The sequence below is a fragment of the Oncorhynchus gorbuscha genome, unplaced genomic scaffold (genome assembly GCF_021184085.1).
Source record: "Oncorhynchus gorbuscha isolate QuinsamMale2020 ecotype Even-year unplaced genomic scaffold, OgorEven_v1.0 Un_scaffold_4282, whole genome shotgun sequence".
Lineage (NCBI taxonomy): Eukaryota > Metazoa > Chordata > Actinopteri > Salmoniformes > Salmonidae > Oncorhynchus > Oncorhynchus gorbuscha.
Window position 1 is genome coordinate 18,708 of NW_025748333.1, and position 18,027 is coordinate 36,734.

Sequence of the window (18,027 nt, forward strand, 5' to 3'; positions counted from 1 at the left end):
GACAAGCAGTACCAGGATGTGGGCGTTCCCAGACCGTAAACAACTGCGCATGCTCGGCTCGGATTCCACCAAATTGGAAAAATATGGCGGCGCTGTTGACAACAGCAACAGAGCAGTGGATACGAGAGAAGCTACATCTAAATCACCATTGCCTTGGTAATATATTTGACACTTAAATTATAGCTTGTAAGTTGGTAGCCTAGATGTATGATTAGTTTGATTTAAAACCAGTTTTAAACTTCCATTAATAGCTAATTAACGCCCAGAGACTTTGCTTAGTGCCAACGTTAGCTCGCCTGCTAGGCTAGCTGACAAAACAGTGCTTTGAATTTGTCTGGCCACAGGTAGCTATCTAGTGAAAGATGGACAACGTTACCATGGGTCTACAACTACCCAACTACTCTACTTTGATTGCTGGCTACTAACATTCATGACCACTTTACAGCAGATGTGAGATCACTGAGCCTCCCAGGATCATACAAGGAGAAAATCAGACATCTGGGAATCTCACTAAAGAACTTTGTCCGTTTGAAAACCCTGAACCTCTCCTGTAATGCACTAATCTCTGTCGAGGTGAGATGTCTATCAACAGACAAATGTATATACAGTACATGGTGAAATGGTCACTGAAGTCTGAATGTGTAGATGTGTAGATCTGATTGCGTCCACAATGGTACGCCATTACATATTATTCCCTATATAGTGCACTACTTCTAACCAGGGTTCTGGGCAAAAGTAGTTCACTATGTAGGGAATAGGGCACAATTTGGGACATACACTGAATGTGTAAGTCACATTTGTTTGAGTGGGTATAATTTGTGGAACGTTCCAAAAGGAATCTGGTTTCCAACAAACAACGCATAGTAATACAAAGTAACATGATCAAGTCACCGAGCTAACTAGCTGCCGAATAGGCATCAACTCACCACCTAGCTAACTAGCTGCCGAATAGGCATCAACTCACCACCTAGCTAACTAGCTGCCGAATAGGCATCAACTCACCACCTAGCTAACTAGCTGCCGCAATAGGCATCAACTCACCACCTAGCTAACTAGCTGCCGAATAGGCATCAACTCACCACCTAGCTAACTAGCTGCCGAATAGGCATCAACTCACCACCTAGCTAACTAGCTGCCGAATAGGCATCAACTCACCACCTAGCTAACTAGCTGCCGAATAGGCATCAACTCACCACCAGCTAACAGCTGCCGAATAGCATCAACTCACCACTAGCTAACTAGCTGCCGAATAGGCATCAACTCACCACCTAGCTAACTAGCTGTCGAATAGGCATCAACTCACCACCGAGCTAACTAGCTGTCGAATAGGCATCAACTCACCACCTAGCTAACTAGCTGACGAATAGGCATCAACTCACCACCTAGCTAACTAGCTGACGAATAGGCATCAACTCACCACCTAGCTAACTAGCTGCCGAATAGGCATCAACTCACCACCTAGCTAACTAGCTGCCGAATAGGCATCAACTCACCACCGAGCTAACTAGCTGTCGAATAGGCATCAACTCACCACCTAGCTAACTAGCTGCCGAATAGGCATCAACTCACCACCTAGCTAACTAGCTGCCGAATAGGCATCAACTCACCACCTAGCTAACTAGCTGACGAATAGGCATCAACTCACCACCGAGCTAACTAGCTGTCGAATAGGCATCAACTCACCACCTAGCTAACTAGCTGCCGAATAGGCATCAACTCACCACCGAGCTAAATAGCTGCTGAATAGGCATCAACTCACCACCGAGCTAACTAGCTGCCGAATAGGCATCAACTCACCACCTAGCTAACTAGCTGCCGAATAGGCATCAACTCACCACCTAGCTAACTAGCTGCCGAATAGGCATCAACTCACCACCTAGCTAACTAGCTGCCGAATAGGCATCAACTCACCACCTAGCTAACTAGCTGCCGAATAGGCATCAACTCACCACCTAGCTAACTAGCTGCCGAATAGGCATCAACTCACCTAGCTAATAGCTGTCGAATAGGCATCAACTCACCACGTAGCTAACTAGCTGCCGAATAGGCATCAACTCACCACCTAGCTAACTAGCTGCCGAATAGGCATCAACTCACCACCTAGCTAACTAGCTGAATAGGCATCAACTCACCACCTAGCTAACTAGCTGTAGGCATCAACTCACCACCTAGCTAACTAGCTGTCGAATAGGCATCAACTCACCACCTAGCTAACTAGCTGACGAATAGGCATCAACTCACCACCTAGCTAACTAGCTGACGAATAGGCATCAACTCACCACCTAGCTAACTAGCTGCCGAATAGGCATCAACTCACCACCTAGCTAACTAGCTGCCGAATAGGCATCAACTCACCACCGAGCTAACTAGCTGCCGAATAGGCATCAACTCACCACCGAGCTAACTAGCTGCCGAATAGGCATCAACTCACCACCTAGCTAACTAGCTGCCGAATAGGCATCAACTCACCACCTAGCTAACTAGCTGCCGAATAGGCATCAACTCACCACGTAGCTTATTCTTAATGTTTGTCCATAGGCTACCAGAGTGAGGACAGACATTTTTTGGTGAGGTGATTTAAAAACGTAATGAAATAGCCCATTCCCTACCCGGTATCTTAATCTGCCTCTATACAACTTTGTGTGTGTTGTTTGTGGAAACCTTGTTATTTACTAAGTTTTTGTATCAGATTCCTGTTGGAATGTTCCACACATTATACCCCCCCCCTATTTGTTTCTTTCTATGTCTGTTCATCTATAGGGGGTCCAACACTTGAAGAGGCTGGAGAGGCTGAACCTGTACTACAACAGCATTCCCTCCCTTCAGGAGGTCAAAGTGCTCTGGCAGCTGACTGCTCTGAGAGAGCTGGACCTGAGGCTCAACCCTCTGGCTAAAACAGATCCACACTACCGCCTGTACTTTGTGCACGCACTGTCCAACCTTCGCAGGCTTGGTACCTACAGCTACCATATGTTCATTGTGGGTCCGATTGGCTGTCCAATGACTTTGCTGTTAGATAGTTCTTCTTACCAATCTGACATTTGATGTTTGTTTTATATTGTTTTCTTCCTGTAGATGACTGTCCAGTCAGGGACAGTGAGAGAAGAGCTTCAATCATGCATTTCTCCTCAGACTCTGTGCTCGGACCCCAACAGACGAGCTCCTCGGAGACAGACATCACTGACCAGAGGTACTGTACTCTACAGTATTAGACATCACTGACCAGAGGTACTGTACTCTACAGTATTAGACATCACTGTACTGTACTCCAGTATTAGACATCACTGACCAGAGGTACTGTACTCTACAGTATTAGACATCACTGACCAGAGGTACTGTACTCTACAGTATTAGACATCACTGACCAGAGGTACTGTACTCTACAGTATTAGACATCACTGACCAGAGGTACTGTACTCTACAGTATTAGACATCACTGACCAGAGGTACTGTACTCTACAGTATTAGACATCACTGACCAGAGGTACTGTACTCTACAGTATTAGACATCACTGACCAGAGGTACTGTACTCTACAGTATTAGACATCACTGACCAGAGGTACTGTACTCTACAGTATTAGACATCACTGACCAGAGGTACTGTACTCTACAGTATTAGACAGACATCACTGACCAGAGGTACTGTACTCTACAGTATTAGACATCACTGACCAGAGGTACTGTACTCTACAGTATTAGACATCACTGACCAGAGGTACTGTACTCTACAGTATTAGACATCACTGACTAGAGGTACTGTACTCTACAGTATTAGACATCACTGACCAGAGGTACTGTACTCTACAGTATTAGACAGACATCACTGACCAGAGGTACTGTACTCTACAGTATTAGACATCACTGACTAGAGGTACTGTACTCTACAGTATTAGACATCACTGACCAGAGGTACTGTACTCTACAGTATTAGACATCACTGACCAGAGGTACTGTACTCTACAGTATTAGACATCACTGACCAGAGGTACTGTACTCTACAGTATTAGACATCACTGACCAGAGGTACTGTACTTTGCAGTGTTAATACACCAGATTGCTTATGTCAGGAGGTCTTGTTTGCACACCAAGGTCTCTTGTCTGCATTAGATATTGATTTGTATTATTAGAAAACACCCGGAAAGACAAACTTCAGATTTCATTTTATTTAACTAGTAAGCTGTTCTTTATGTGGCATTGTTTCCAATAGTGTGTACAGTGACGTTTCAGTGTTATAGATTGTATTATACAATAATCTTCTAGTAGTGCTATGTTATGACGTGATGCGTGTTTGATTGGTGTGTTCCAGGAGCAGTAAGCTGAGGATGGCCTCAGTAAATCGCCTGGCCAAGAAGCTCTCTGTCCTGGATGACAACGATGACATAGTGTTGAACCTTGTCGCTAAGAGCAACTGGGACCAAAGTGAACCTCTGTTCCTGACTGGCTCTTCCCACAAGGAGCCAGAGTCCCAGCTCTATCATCAGATCAAAGAGGAGTGTGAGTTTATGTTGTTTGATCATAGAATAGTACATCATTATTTTTATAATGACAAATGACAGTATGAAGTGGTATTAGAGTGTGATGTACACCATGACTGTAAATGTAGGGACAGTCCACCAGGGGGAGACAAATGTTGTTGTTTTTTCCCTAGGAACATGGGGAATTTTGCTAATTTATGGCAAGATTTCAGAGATTTACCCTTAATTGATTTCATTCATTACTTGATGAATTGTATGTTTAACTAGTTACATTTATGGTCTACCTTTTTTCAAGTGAGCAAACAAGCATTCAGTATAAAATGTGCATGTTTTATTTTCATTATGATCAGCTTGTCATTCCCAGTCCAATGGTCAACGTTTAAGAGAAGGATCTCGAAGGAAAGGTTCTTCCTCCTCGTTGAAAACGTCAGAGGGGCCGAGGGTAACCTTTAACCCCCGCGTAGAGAAGCACAGCGGGACTAGCTCTGGACGGGAGGAGCGAGAGAAACTCCCCAAACACCTGAGAGTCACGGCCAAGGGCCACTTCACCCCTCACCCTGGTGAGGTGACACTGAATATCCTCTCTGTCACCCCCACAAATCAGATGGCATAAATGGCATAAATGGCCTAATACAACATTCTGAGTGTTTTGCACTGGCTTCCTCCTCCTTTAGATAAAGTTGACCAGCAGAAGTCTTCCTTAGTGAAGATCCGCCCCCCCAGTCCAAGAAGTCCCTGTCCCAGTAGGTCTGATGCCACCAACCCCATCCTGCACCCTCCCAGACTGTCCTACCATAACACCCAGCAGACAGCAGGGGGCTCCACCTCACCACAGAAACATGCCAAGCAACAGAAGGTGAGACGTTTCAGAGTGAGAACCCACTTATCCCTACCGTACCATTCATCCACCCTAGAGAAAACCCACATATCCCTACTGTACCATTCATCCACCCTAGAGAAAACCCACCTATCCCTACCGTACCATTCATTCATCATAGAGAAAACCCACATATCCCTACTGTACCATTCATCCACCCTAGAGAAAACCCACCTATCCCTACCGTACCATTCATTAATCATAGAGAAAACCCACCTATCCCTACAGTACCATTTATTAATCATAGAGAAAACCCACCTATCCCTACCGTACCATTCATTAATCATAGAGAAAACCCACCTATCCCTACCGTACCATTCATTAATCATAGAGAAAACCCACCTATCCCTACAGTACCATTCATTAATCATAGAGAAAACCCACCTATCCCTACAGTACCATTCATTAATCATAGAGAAAACCCACCTATCCCTACAGTACCATTCATTAATCATAGAGAAAACCCACCTATCCCTACAGTACCATTCATTAATCATAGAGAAAACCCACCTATCCCTACAGTACCATTCATTAATCATAGAGAAAACCCACCTATCCCTACAGTACCATTCATTAATCATAGAGAAAACCCACCTATCCCTACAGTACCATTCATTAATCATAGAGAAAACCCACCTATCCCTACAGTACCATTCATTAATCATAGAGAAAACCCACATATCCCTACTGTACCATTCATCCACCCTAGAGAAAACCCACCTATCCCTACCGTACCATTCATTAATCATAGAGAAAACCCACCTATCCCTACAGTACCATTTATTAATCATAGAGAAAACCCACCTATCCCTACAGTACCATTCATTAATCATAGAGAAAACCCACCTATCCCTACAGTACCATTCATTAATCATAGAGAAAACCCACCTATCCCTACAGTACCATTCATTCATCATAGAGAAAACCCACCTATCCCTACAGTACCATTTATTAATCATAGAGAAAACCCACCTATCCCTACAGTACCATTCATTCATCATAGAGAAAACCCACCTATCCCTACAGTACCATTTATTAATCATAGAGAAAACCCACCTATCCCTACAGTACCATTTATTAATCATAGAGAAAACCCACCTATCCCTACAGTACCATTCATTACCCTAGAGAAAACCCACCTATCCCTACAGTACCATTCATTCATCATAGAGAAAACCCACCTATCCCTACAGTACCATTCATTAATCATAGAGAAAACCCACCTATCCCTACAGTACCATTCATTACCCTAGAGAAAACCCACCTATCCCTACAGTACCATTCATTCATCATAGAGAAAACCCACCTATCCCTACAGTACCATTCATTAATCATAGAGAAAACCCACCTATCCCTACAGTACCATTCATTAATCATAGAGAAAACCCACCTATCCCTACAGTACCATTCATTAATCATAGAGAAAACCCACCTATCCCTGCAGTACCATTCATTAATCATAGAGAAAACCCACCTATCCCTACAGTACCATTCATTAATCATAGAGAAAACCCACCTATCCCTACAGTACCATTTATTAATCATAGAGAAAACCCACCTATCCCTACAGTACCATTCATTAATCATAGTGAAAACCCACCTATCCCTACAGTACCATTCATTAATCATAGAGAAAACCCACCTATCCCTACCGTACCATTTATTAATCATAGAGAAAACCCACCTATCCCTACAGTACCATTCATTCATCATAGAGAAAACCCACCTATCCCTACAGTACCATTTATTAATCATAGAGAAAACCCACCTATCCCTACCGTACCATTTATTAATCATAGAGAAAACCCACCTATCCCTACAGTACCATTCATCCACCCTAGAGAAAACCCACCTATCCCTACCGTACCATTCATTAATCATAGAGAAAACCCACCTATCCCTACAGTACCATTTATTAATCATAGAGAAAACCCACCTATCCCTACCGTACCATTTATTAATCATAGAGAAAACCCACCTATCCCTACAGTACCATTCATCCACCCTAGAGAAAACCCACCTATCCCTACAGTACCATTCATTCATCATAGAGAAAACCCACCTATCCCTACAGTACCATTCATTAATCATAGAGAAAACCCACCTATCCCTACAGTACCATTCATTAATCATAGAGAAAACCCACCTATCCCTACAGTACCATTCATTAATCATAGAGAAAACCCACCTATCCCTACAGTACCATTCATTCATCATAGAGAAAACCCACCTATCCCTACAGTACCATTCATTAATCATAGAGAAAACCCACCTATCCCTACAGTACCATTCATTAATCATAGAGAAAACCCACATATCCCTACTGTACCATTCATCCACCCTAGAGAAAACCCACCTATCCCTACCGTACCATTCATTAATCATAGAGAAAACCCACCTATCCCTACAGTACCATTCATTAATCATAGAGAAAACCCACCTATCCCTACCGTACCATTCATTAATCATAGAGAAAACCCACCTATCCCTACAGTACCATTCATTAATCATAGAGAAAACCCACCTATCCCTACAGTACCATTCATTAATCATAGAGAAAACCCACCTATCCCTACAGTACCATTCATTAATCATAGAGAAAACCCACCTATCCCTACAGTACCATTCATTAATCATAGAGAAAACCCACCTATCCCTACAGTACCATTTATTAATCATAGAGAAAACCCACCTATCCCTACAGTACCATTCATTAATCATAGAGACCAAAACCCACCTATCCCTACAGTACCATTCATTAATCATAGAGAAAACCCACCTATCCCTACAGTACCATTCATTAATCATAGAGAAAACCCACCTATCCCTACAGTACCATTCATTAATCATAGAGAAAACCCACCTATCCCTACAGTACCATTCATTAATCATAGAGAAAACCCACATATCCCTACAGTACCATTCATTCATCATAGAGAAAACCCACCTATCCCTACAGTACCATTTATTAATCATAGAGAAAACCCACCTATCCCTACAGTACCATTCATTCATCATAGAGAAAACCCACCTATCCCTACAGTACCATTCATTAATCATAGAGAAAACCCACCTATCCCTACAGTACCATTTATTAATCATAGAGAAAACCCACCTATCCCTACAGTACCATTCATTAATCATAGAGAAAACCCACCTATCCCTACAGTACCATTCATTCATCATAGAGAAAACCCACCTATCCCTACAGTACCATTCATTAATCATAGAGAAAACCCACCTATCCCTACAGTACCATTCATTAATCATAGAGAAAACCCACCTATCCCTACAGTACCATTCATTAATCATAGAGAAAACCCACCTATCCCTACAGTACCATTCATTAATCATAGAGAAAACCCACCTATCCCTACAGTACCATTCATTAATCATAGAGAAAACCCACCTATCCCTACAGTACCATTCATTCATCATAGAGAAAACCCACCTATCCCTGCAGTACCATTCATTAATCATAGAGAAAACCCACCTATCCCTACAGTACCATTCATTAATCATAGAGAAAACCCACCTATCCCTACAGTACCATTCATTAATCATAGAGAAAACCCACCTATCCCTACCGTACCATTCATTAATCATAGTGAAAACCCACCTATCCCTACAGTACCATTTATTAATCATAGAGAAAACCCACCTATCCCTACCGTACCATTTATTAATCATAGAGAAAACCCACCTATCCCTACAGTACCATTCATTCATCATAGAGAAAACCCACCTATCCCTACAGTACCATTTATTAATCATAGAGAAAACCCACCTATCCCTACCGTACCATTTATTAATCATAGAGAAAACCCACCTATCCCTACAGTACCATTCATCCACCCTAGAGAAAACCCACCTATCCCTACCGTACCATTCATTAATCATAGAGAAAACCCACCTATCCCTACAGTACCATTCATTAATCATAGAGAAAACCCACCTATCCCTACAGTACCATTCATTAATCATAGAGAAAACCCACCTATCCCTACAGTACCATTCATTAATCATAGAGAAAACCCACCTATCCCTACAGTACCATTCATTAATCATAGAGAAAACCCACATATCCCTACAGTACCATTCATTCATCCTAGAGAAAACCCACCTATCCCTACAGTACCATTCATTAATCATAGAGAAAACCCACCTATCCCTACAGTACCATTCATTAATCATAGAGAAAACCCACCTATCCCTACAGTACCATTCATTAATCATAGAGAAAACCCACCTATCCCTACAGTACCATTCATTAATCATAGTGAAAACCCACCTATCCCTACAGTACCATTCATTAATCATAGAGAAAACCCACCTATCCCTACCGTACCATTTATTCATCATAGAGAAAACCCACCTATCCCTACAGTACCATTCATTAATCATAGAGAAAACCCACCTATCCCTACCGTACCATTCATTAATCATAGTGAAAACCCACCTATCCCTACAGTACCATTTATTAATCATAGAGAAAACCCACCTATCCCTACCGTACCATTCATTAATCATAGAGAAAACCCACCTATCCCTACAGTACCATTCATTAATCATAGAGAAAACCCACCTATCCCTACAGTACCATTTATTAATCATAGAGAAAACCCACCTATCCCTACAGTACCATTCATTCATCATAGAGAAAACCCACCTATCCCTACAGTACCATTTATTAATCATAGAGAAAACCCACCTATCCCTACAGTACCATTTATTAATCATAGAGAAAACCCACCTATCCCTACAGTACCATTCATCCATTTATTAATCAGAGAAAACCCACCTATCCCTACAGTACCATTCATTAATCATAGAGAAAACCCACCTATCCCTACAGTACCATTTATTAATCATAGAGAAAACCCACCTATCCCTACCGTACCATTTATTAATCATAGAGAAAACCCACCTATCCCTACAGTACCATTCATCCACCCTAGAGAAAACCCACCTATCCCTACAGTACCATTCATTCATCATAGAGAAAACCCACCTATCCCTACAGTACCATTCATTAATCATAGAGAAAACCCACCTATCCCTACAGTACCATTCATCCACCCTAGAGAAAACCCACCTATCCCTACAGTACCATTCATTCATCATAGAGAAAACCCACCTATCCCTACAGTACCATTCATTAATCATAGAGAAAACCCACCTATCCCTACAGTACCATTCATTAATCATAGAGAAAACCCACCTATCCCTACAGTACCATTCATTAATCATAGAGAAAACCCACCTATCCCTACAGTACCATTCATTAATCATAGAGAAAACCCACCTATCCCTACCGTACCATTCATTAATCATAGAGAAAACCCACCTATCCCTACCGTACCATTCATTAATCATAGAGAAAACCCACCTATCCCTACAGTACCATTCATTAATCATAGAGAAAACCCACCTATCCCTACAGTACCATTCATTAATCATAGAGAAAACCCACCTATCCCTACCGTACCATTCATTAATCATAGAGAGTACCATTCATTAATCATAGAGAAAACCCACCTATCCCTACAGTACCATTCATTAATCATAGAGAAAACCCACCTATCCCTACAGTACCATTCATTAATCATAGAGAAAACCCACCTATCCCTACAGTACCATTCATTAATCATAGAGAAAACCCACCTATCCCTACAGTACCATTCATTAATCATAGAGAAAAACCCACCTATCCCTACAGTACCATTCATTAATCATAGAGAAAACCCACCTATCCCTACAGTACCATTCATTAATCATAGTGAAAACCCACCTATCCCTACAGTACCATTCATTCATCATAGATCTTACTGTTCATTATAACCAGTCTTTTTTTGTAATTGTATCAAATCTGTCTCCTAGGGAAGCTATAGGAAACCAATGGAGTTGCTGCTGAGCCTAGTGAACAAGCACTGGACAGGGAGAGGCCTCTGCACCATGACAACAACTTCCTCTGTGAGTATGAAACCCCCATGTACTGTGTAGCTTACCTGCTTAATGGAGAATCTGGCCCTAATAGTATGTATCTGACCTGCCTCCAGCTCAGGCAGTCCAGATCCTGTCCATGATGGAACGAGATGTCTCGGTGGAGAAGCAGAGGTCAGGACGTTGAGAGGGAACGTTGAAGAGCTGAAGGAGCAGGCTGAGATACGAGACCAAGACCACAGGACAGAGACCCAGAGACTAACTACACAGCTGGAGGAAGCACACATGTCTGTTGTAAGATTCAGACTGTTCAAAGCAGCATCTTCCATGATATTACCTCATGTTTGAAAAGGCATGAGACCCTGACTCCACAAAGAGTTCAGAATAAATGGATGGAATTATCTTCAATGTCTGATTGATTGTTTGATTGATTGATTGATTGATTGCAGGACAGTTTGAATGAGCAGCTGAGGATACTATTGGAGGATAACGTCTCTCTACAGAAGCAGATGATCAGATTAGAAAAACAATATCTCAACTCTATGATGAAAAGTTCACCCAACACTGAGATATGTGGTGAGTGAAAAAGCAACAACTTTTTGATATTCCTGGTCAGTGGTCACTATACTGGGCAGAATCTGACCGTGACATAGAGCATGTGTAACCGTGATATAGAGCACGTGTAACTGTGACATAGAGCACGTGTAACCGTGATATAGAGCACGTGTAACCGTGATATAGAGCACGTGTAACTGTGATATAGAGCACGTGTAACCGTGACATAGAGCACTGACGCAGAGTAACGGTGATATAGAGCCCGTGTAACCGTGATATAGAGCACGTGTAACCGTGATATAGAGCACGTGTAACTGTGATATAGAGCACGTGGACGTAACCGTGACATAGAGCACGTGTAACCGTGACATAGAGCATGTGTAATCCGTGACATAGAGCACGTGTAACGTGATATAGGCACGGTAACGGTGACATAGAGCACGTGTAACCGTGACGCAGAGCACGTGTAACCCGTAACGCAGAGCACGTGTAACCGTGACATAGAGCACGTGATATAACCGTGACGCAGAGCACGTGTAACCGTGACATAGAGCACGTGTAACCGTGACATAGAGCACGTAATGTAACCGTGACGCAGAGCACGTGTAACCGTGACGCGCGAGCACGTGTAACCGTGACATAGAGCATGTGTAACCGTGACAGAGCACGTGTAAACCGTGACGCAGAGCACGGTAACCGTGACGTAGAGCACGTGTAACCGTGACGAGAGCACGTGTAAACCGTGACGTGAGAGCACGTGTAACCGTGACGTAAGAGCACGTGTAACCGGACGACGAGCACGTGTAACCGTGACATAGAGCACGTGTAACTGTGACATAGAGCACGTGTAACTGTGACATAGAGCACGTGTAACTGTGACATAGAGCACGTGTAACCGTGACATAGAGCACGTGTAACCGTGACATAGAGCACGTGTAACTGTGACATAGAGCACGTGTGTAACTGTGACATAGAGCACGTGTAACTGTGACATAGAGCACGTGACATAGAGCACTGTAATCAGACATAGAGCACGGTAATCAGGACATAGAGCACGTGTAACCGTGACATAGAGCACGTGTAACCGTGACATAGAGCACGTGTGACCGTGACATAGAGCACGTGTACCCTGTGTAACCGTGACATAGAGCACATGTAAGAGTAAGAGCAGCTAGCATCATGTACTAACCGTGGCCCATGTGAATCTGTAGGCTGCTGCTAGCATCATGCGCTAACTGTGGCCCATGTGAATCTGTATTGCTGCTAGCATCATGCTAACTGTGGCCCATGTGAATCTGTATTGCTGCTAGCATCATGTGCTAACTGTGGCCCATGTGAATCTGTATTGCTGCTAGCATCATGTACTAACCGTGGCCCATGTGAATCTGGTATTGCTGCTAGCATCATGTGCTAACTGTGGCCCATGTGAATCTGTATTGCTGCTAGCATCATATGCTAACCGTGGCCCATGTGAATCTGTATTGCTGCTAGCATCATGTGCTAACTGTGGCCCATGTGAATCTGTATTGCTGCTAGCATCATGTACTAACTGTGGCCCATGTGGATCTGTATTGCTGCTAGCATCATGTGCTAACTAACTGTGGCCCATGTGGATCTGTATTTATGCTAGCATCATGTGCCAACTCAACTGTGGTCCATGTGTTCTTCTAAGCCAGAGAAACAGGCAGAGGTGGATGAGCTGAGGAAGAAGGTATCAGAGCTGAGGGAGAAGGTTGAGGAGGAGAGAGTCAAAGCTGGCAGGTATGCTGCAGGAGAACCATAGGTACACACACTACACTACACTATGTCCAGCACCACCTGGTGCTAAGATAATACACTACACTATGTCCAGCACCACCTGGTGCTAAGATACACTACACTATGTCCAGCACCACCTGGTGCTAAGATAATACACTACACTATGTCCAGTACCACCTGGTGCTAAGATAATACACTACACTATGTCCAGTACCACCTGGTGCTAAGATACTACACTATGTCCAGTGCCACCTGGTGCTAAGATAATACACTATGTCCAGCGCCACCTGAATTGCTAAGATAATACACTATGTCCAGCACCACCTGGTGCTAAGAAATACTACACTATGTCCAGTACCACCTGGTGCTAAGACTATACTACACTATGTCCAGTGCCACCTGGTGCTAAGATAATACACTATGTCCGGTACCTTCTGGAGCTAAGATAATACACCATGTCCGGTACCACCTGGAGCTAAGATATTACACTACACTATGTCCAGCACCACCTGGTGCTAAGATACTACACTACACTATGTCCAGCCACCTGGTGCTAAGATAATACACTACACTATGTCCAGCACCACCTGGTGCTAAGATAATACACTACACTATGTCCAGCACCACCTGGTGCTAAGATAATACACTACACTATGTCCAGCACCACCTGGTGCTAAGATAATACACTACACTATGTCCAGCACCACCTGGTGCTAAGATAATACACTACACTATGTCCAGTACCACCTCATACTAAGATAATACACTACTATGTCCAGCACCACCTGGTGCTAAGATAATACACTACACTATGTCCAGTGACCACCTGGTGCTAAGATACTACACTATGTCCAGTGCCACCTGGTGCTAAGATACACTGTCCAGCACCACCTGGTACTAAAATACTACACTATGTCCGGCACTCCTGAGCTAAGATAATACACTACACTATGTCCAGTACCACCTGGTGCTAAGACAATACACTATGTCCAGCACCACCTGGTGCTAAGATAATACACTACACTATGTCCAGTACCACCTGGTGCTAAGATACTACACTATGTCCAGTACCAGCTGGTGCTAAGATAATACACTGCACCATGTCCAGTACCACCTGGTGCTAAGATACTACACTATGTCCAGTACCACCTGGAGCTAAGATACTAAGAGCGTCTGCTAAATGACTTAAATGTAAATGTACCAGCTGGTTAGCTGGATACTACACAGTACCACCTGGAGCTAAAGATGTTACACGACACTTATGTCCAGCACCACCTGGTGCTAAGATAGTACACTACACTATGTCCGGTACCACCTGAGCTAAGATACTACACTACACTATGTCCAGCACCACCTGGTGCTAAGATACTACACTATACTATGTCCAGTACCACCTGGTGCTAAGATAATACACTGCACCATGTCCAGCACCACCTGGTGCTAAGATAATACACTATGTCCAGTACCACCTGGTGCTAAGATACTACACTATGTCCAGCACCACCTGGTGCTAAGATAATACACCACACTATGTCCAGCACCACCTGGTGCTAAGATAATACACTACACTATGTCCAGTACCACCTGGTGCTAAGATACTACACTATGTCCAGTACCACCTGGTGCTAAGATACTACATTACACTATGTCCAGTACCACATGGTGCTAAGATAATACACTACACTATGTCCAATACCACCTGGTGCTAAGATACTACACTATGTCCAGTACCACCTGGTGCTAAGATAATACACTATGTCCAGTACCACCTGGTGCTAAGATACTACACTATGTCCAGTACCACCTGGTGCTAAGATACTACACTATGTCCAGTACCACCGGGTGCTAAGATACTACACTATGTCCAGTACCACCGGGTGCTAAGATACTACACTATGTCCAGCACCACCTGATGCTGAGATAATACACTATGTCTAGTACCACCGGGTGCTAAGATACTACACTATGTCTAGTACCACCGGGTGCTAAGATACTACACTATGTCTAGTACCACCTGGTGCTAAGATACTACACTATGTCCAGCACCACCTGATGCTGAGATAATAGACTACACTATGTCCAGCACCACCTGGTGCTAAGAATAACATTCAACCACTCTAGGGACAATCAAAGTCCTTGACTCTTGGGATAATACAAATCTTAACACGGTCTGACTAAAAGCAACCTAATGAGATATTCATTACAGGAGATGCCAGATTATTTGTTCCAATATAAAGATAAAAGACCAGACCCCAATGGGTGAAGAAAGTGCTTGTTAGTGTTTGTGACTAAATGGTGTTGTGTTTGTGCTTCAGGTCACTGGTTGCGACTAATGAGCATTTGCTGAGTGAATTGGAGAGGACTGGGAGACGGCTCTGAGGAGCAACACGTCACAACTACAACAACTAGAGAACTGGAGGAGACTAGGAGACGGCTCTGAGGAGCTACACATCACAACTAGAGAACTGGAGGAGACTAGGAGACGGCTCTGAGGAGCTACACATCACAACTAGAGAACTGGAGGAGACTAGGAGACGGCTCTGAGGAGCTACACATCACAACTACAACAACTAGAGAACTGGAGGAGACTAGGAGACGGCTCTGAGGAGCTACACATCACAACTAGAGAACTGGAGGAGACTAGGAGACAGCTCTGAGGAGCTACACGTCACAACTAGAGAACTGGAGGAGACTAGGAGACGGCTCTGAGGAGCAACACGTCACAAGTAAAGAACTGGAGGAGACTAGGAGACGGCTCTGAGGAGCTACACATCACAACTAGAGAACTGGAGGAGACTAGGAGACGGCTCTGAGGAGCAACACGTCACAACTAGAGAACTGGAGGAGACTAGGAGACGGCTCTGAGGAGCTACACATCACAACTACAACAACTAGCAGGCCCACAACTACAACACCAGGGCCACATTCCGTAGGTAAACGTTATGGAACATTGCAAATAGAAATGTCATGAATAGAGCCAATTTCTTACTCTACATGATGTCAGAGAGGAATGTTTGTTCTACATTTCTATCTGAACGTTCCAGAACGTTGTCCTGCTGAACGAGCACCAGCAGCAGATTCTCTTATTTTAGCTCTATATACACTGCTGCCAACATTTACACTGTTCTTCTGATGCTCCGGGATTAATGTTGAGCATGAAAACTTGTCTCTAACTCTGATCTCATTTTTTACTTCTGTGTATCGTTATGGTTTTACTGTGTCCACTATCCACACCTTTACACTGTTCCTTACTGACTGTATCCACACCTTTACACTGTTCCTTACTGACTCTATCCACACCTTTACACTGTTCCTTACTGACTCTATCCACACCTTTACACTGTTCCTTACTGACTCTATCCACACCTTTACACTGTTCCTTACTGACTGTATCCACACCTTTACACTGTTCCTTACTGACTGTATCCACACCTTTACACTGTTCCTTACTGACTGTATCCACACCTTTACACTGTTCCTTACTGACTGTATCCACTATCCACACCTTTACACTGTTCCTTACTGACTGTATCCACACCTTTACACTGCTCCTTACTGACTGTATCCACACCTTTACACTGCTCCTTACTGACTGTATCCACACCTTTACACTGTCGCTTACTGACTGTATCCACACCTTTACACTGTTCCTTACTGACTCTATCCACACCTTTACACTGTTCCTTACTGACTCTATCCACACCTTTACACTGTTCCTTACTGACTCTATCCACACCTTTACACTGTTCCTTACTGACTGTATCCACACCTTTACACTGTTCCTTACTGACTGTATCCACACCTTTACACTGTTCCTTACTGACTGTATCCACTATCCACACCTTTACACTGTTCCTTACTGACTGTATCCACACCTTTACACTGTTCCTTACTGACTGTATCCACACCTTTACACTGCTCCTTACTGACTGTATCCACACCTTTACACTGCTCCTTACTGACTGTATCCACACCTTTACACTGTCGCTTACTGACTGTATCCACACCTTTACACTCTTCCTTACTGACTGTATCCACACCTTTACACTGTTCCTTATTGACTGTATCCACACCTTTACACTGTTCCTTACTGACTGTATCCACACCTTTACACTGTTCCTTACTGACTGTATCCACACCTTTACACTGTTCCTTACTGACTGTATCCACACCTTTACACTGTTCCTTACTGACTGTATCCACACCTTTACACTGTTCCTTACTGACTGTATCCACACCTTTACACTGACTGTATCCACACCTTTACACTGTTCCTTACTGACTGTATCCACACCGTTACACTGTTCCTTACTGACTGTATCCAAACCTTTACACTGTTCCTTACTGACTGTATCCACACCGTTACACTGTTCCTTACTGACTGTATCCACACCTTTACACTGACTGTATCCACACCT

At 43.4% G+C, this 18,027-nt stretch overlaps 1 protein-coding gene and 2 long non-coding RNA genes across 3 annotated transcripts; all 3 read left to right on the forward strand.

The window, feature by feature from the left end:
- The first annotated feature begins 26 nt into the window (after positions 1–26).
- LOC124028493 (centrosomal protein of 72 kDa-like) lies at positions 27–11,356 on the forward strand. Its single transcript, XM_046340534.1, has 8 exons — positions 27–156; positions 446–573; positions 2,761–2,953; positions 3,076–3,190; positions 4,308–4,495; positions 4,827–5,036; positions 5,151–5,332; positions 11,234–11,356. Exons 1-8 carry the CDS (start codon positions 84–86, stop codon positions 11,354–11,356), a joined length of 1,212 nt encoding a protein of 403 aa, XP_046196490.1. The 5' UTR covers positions 27–83.
- Positions 11,357–11,454: 98 nt separating this feature from the next.
- On the forward strand, positions 11,455–13,594 carry LOC124028494. The gene is made up of 3 exons (XR_006837600.1): positions 11,455–11,590; positions 11,746–11,872; positions 13,528–13,594. It is a non-coding gene; the product is annotated as an uncharacterized LOC124028494 (long non-coding RNA).
- Positions 13,595–13,602: 8 nt separating this feature from the next.
- LOC124028495 lies at positions 13,603–16,908 on the forward strand. Its single transcript, XR_006837601.1, has 2 exons — positions 13,603–13,634; positions 15,925–16,908. It is a non-coding gene; the product is annotated as an uncharacterized LOC124028495 (long non-coding RNA).
- Positions 16,909–18,027: the final 1,119 nt, after the last annotated feature.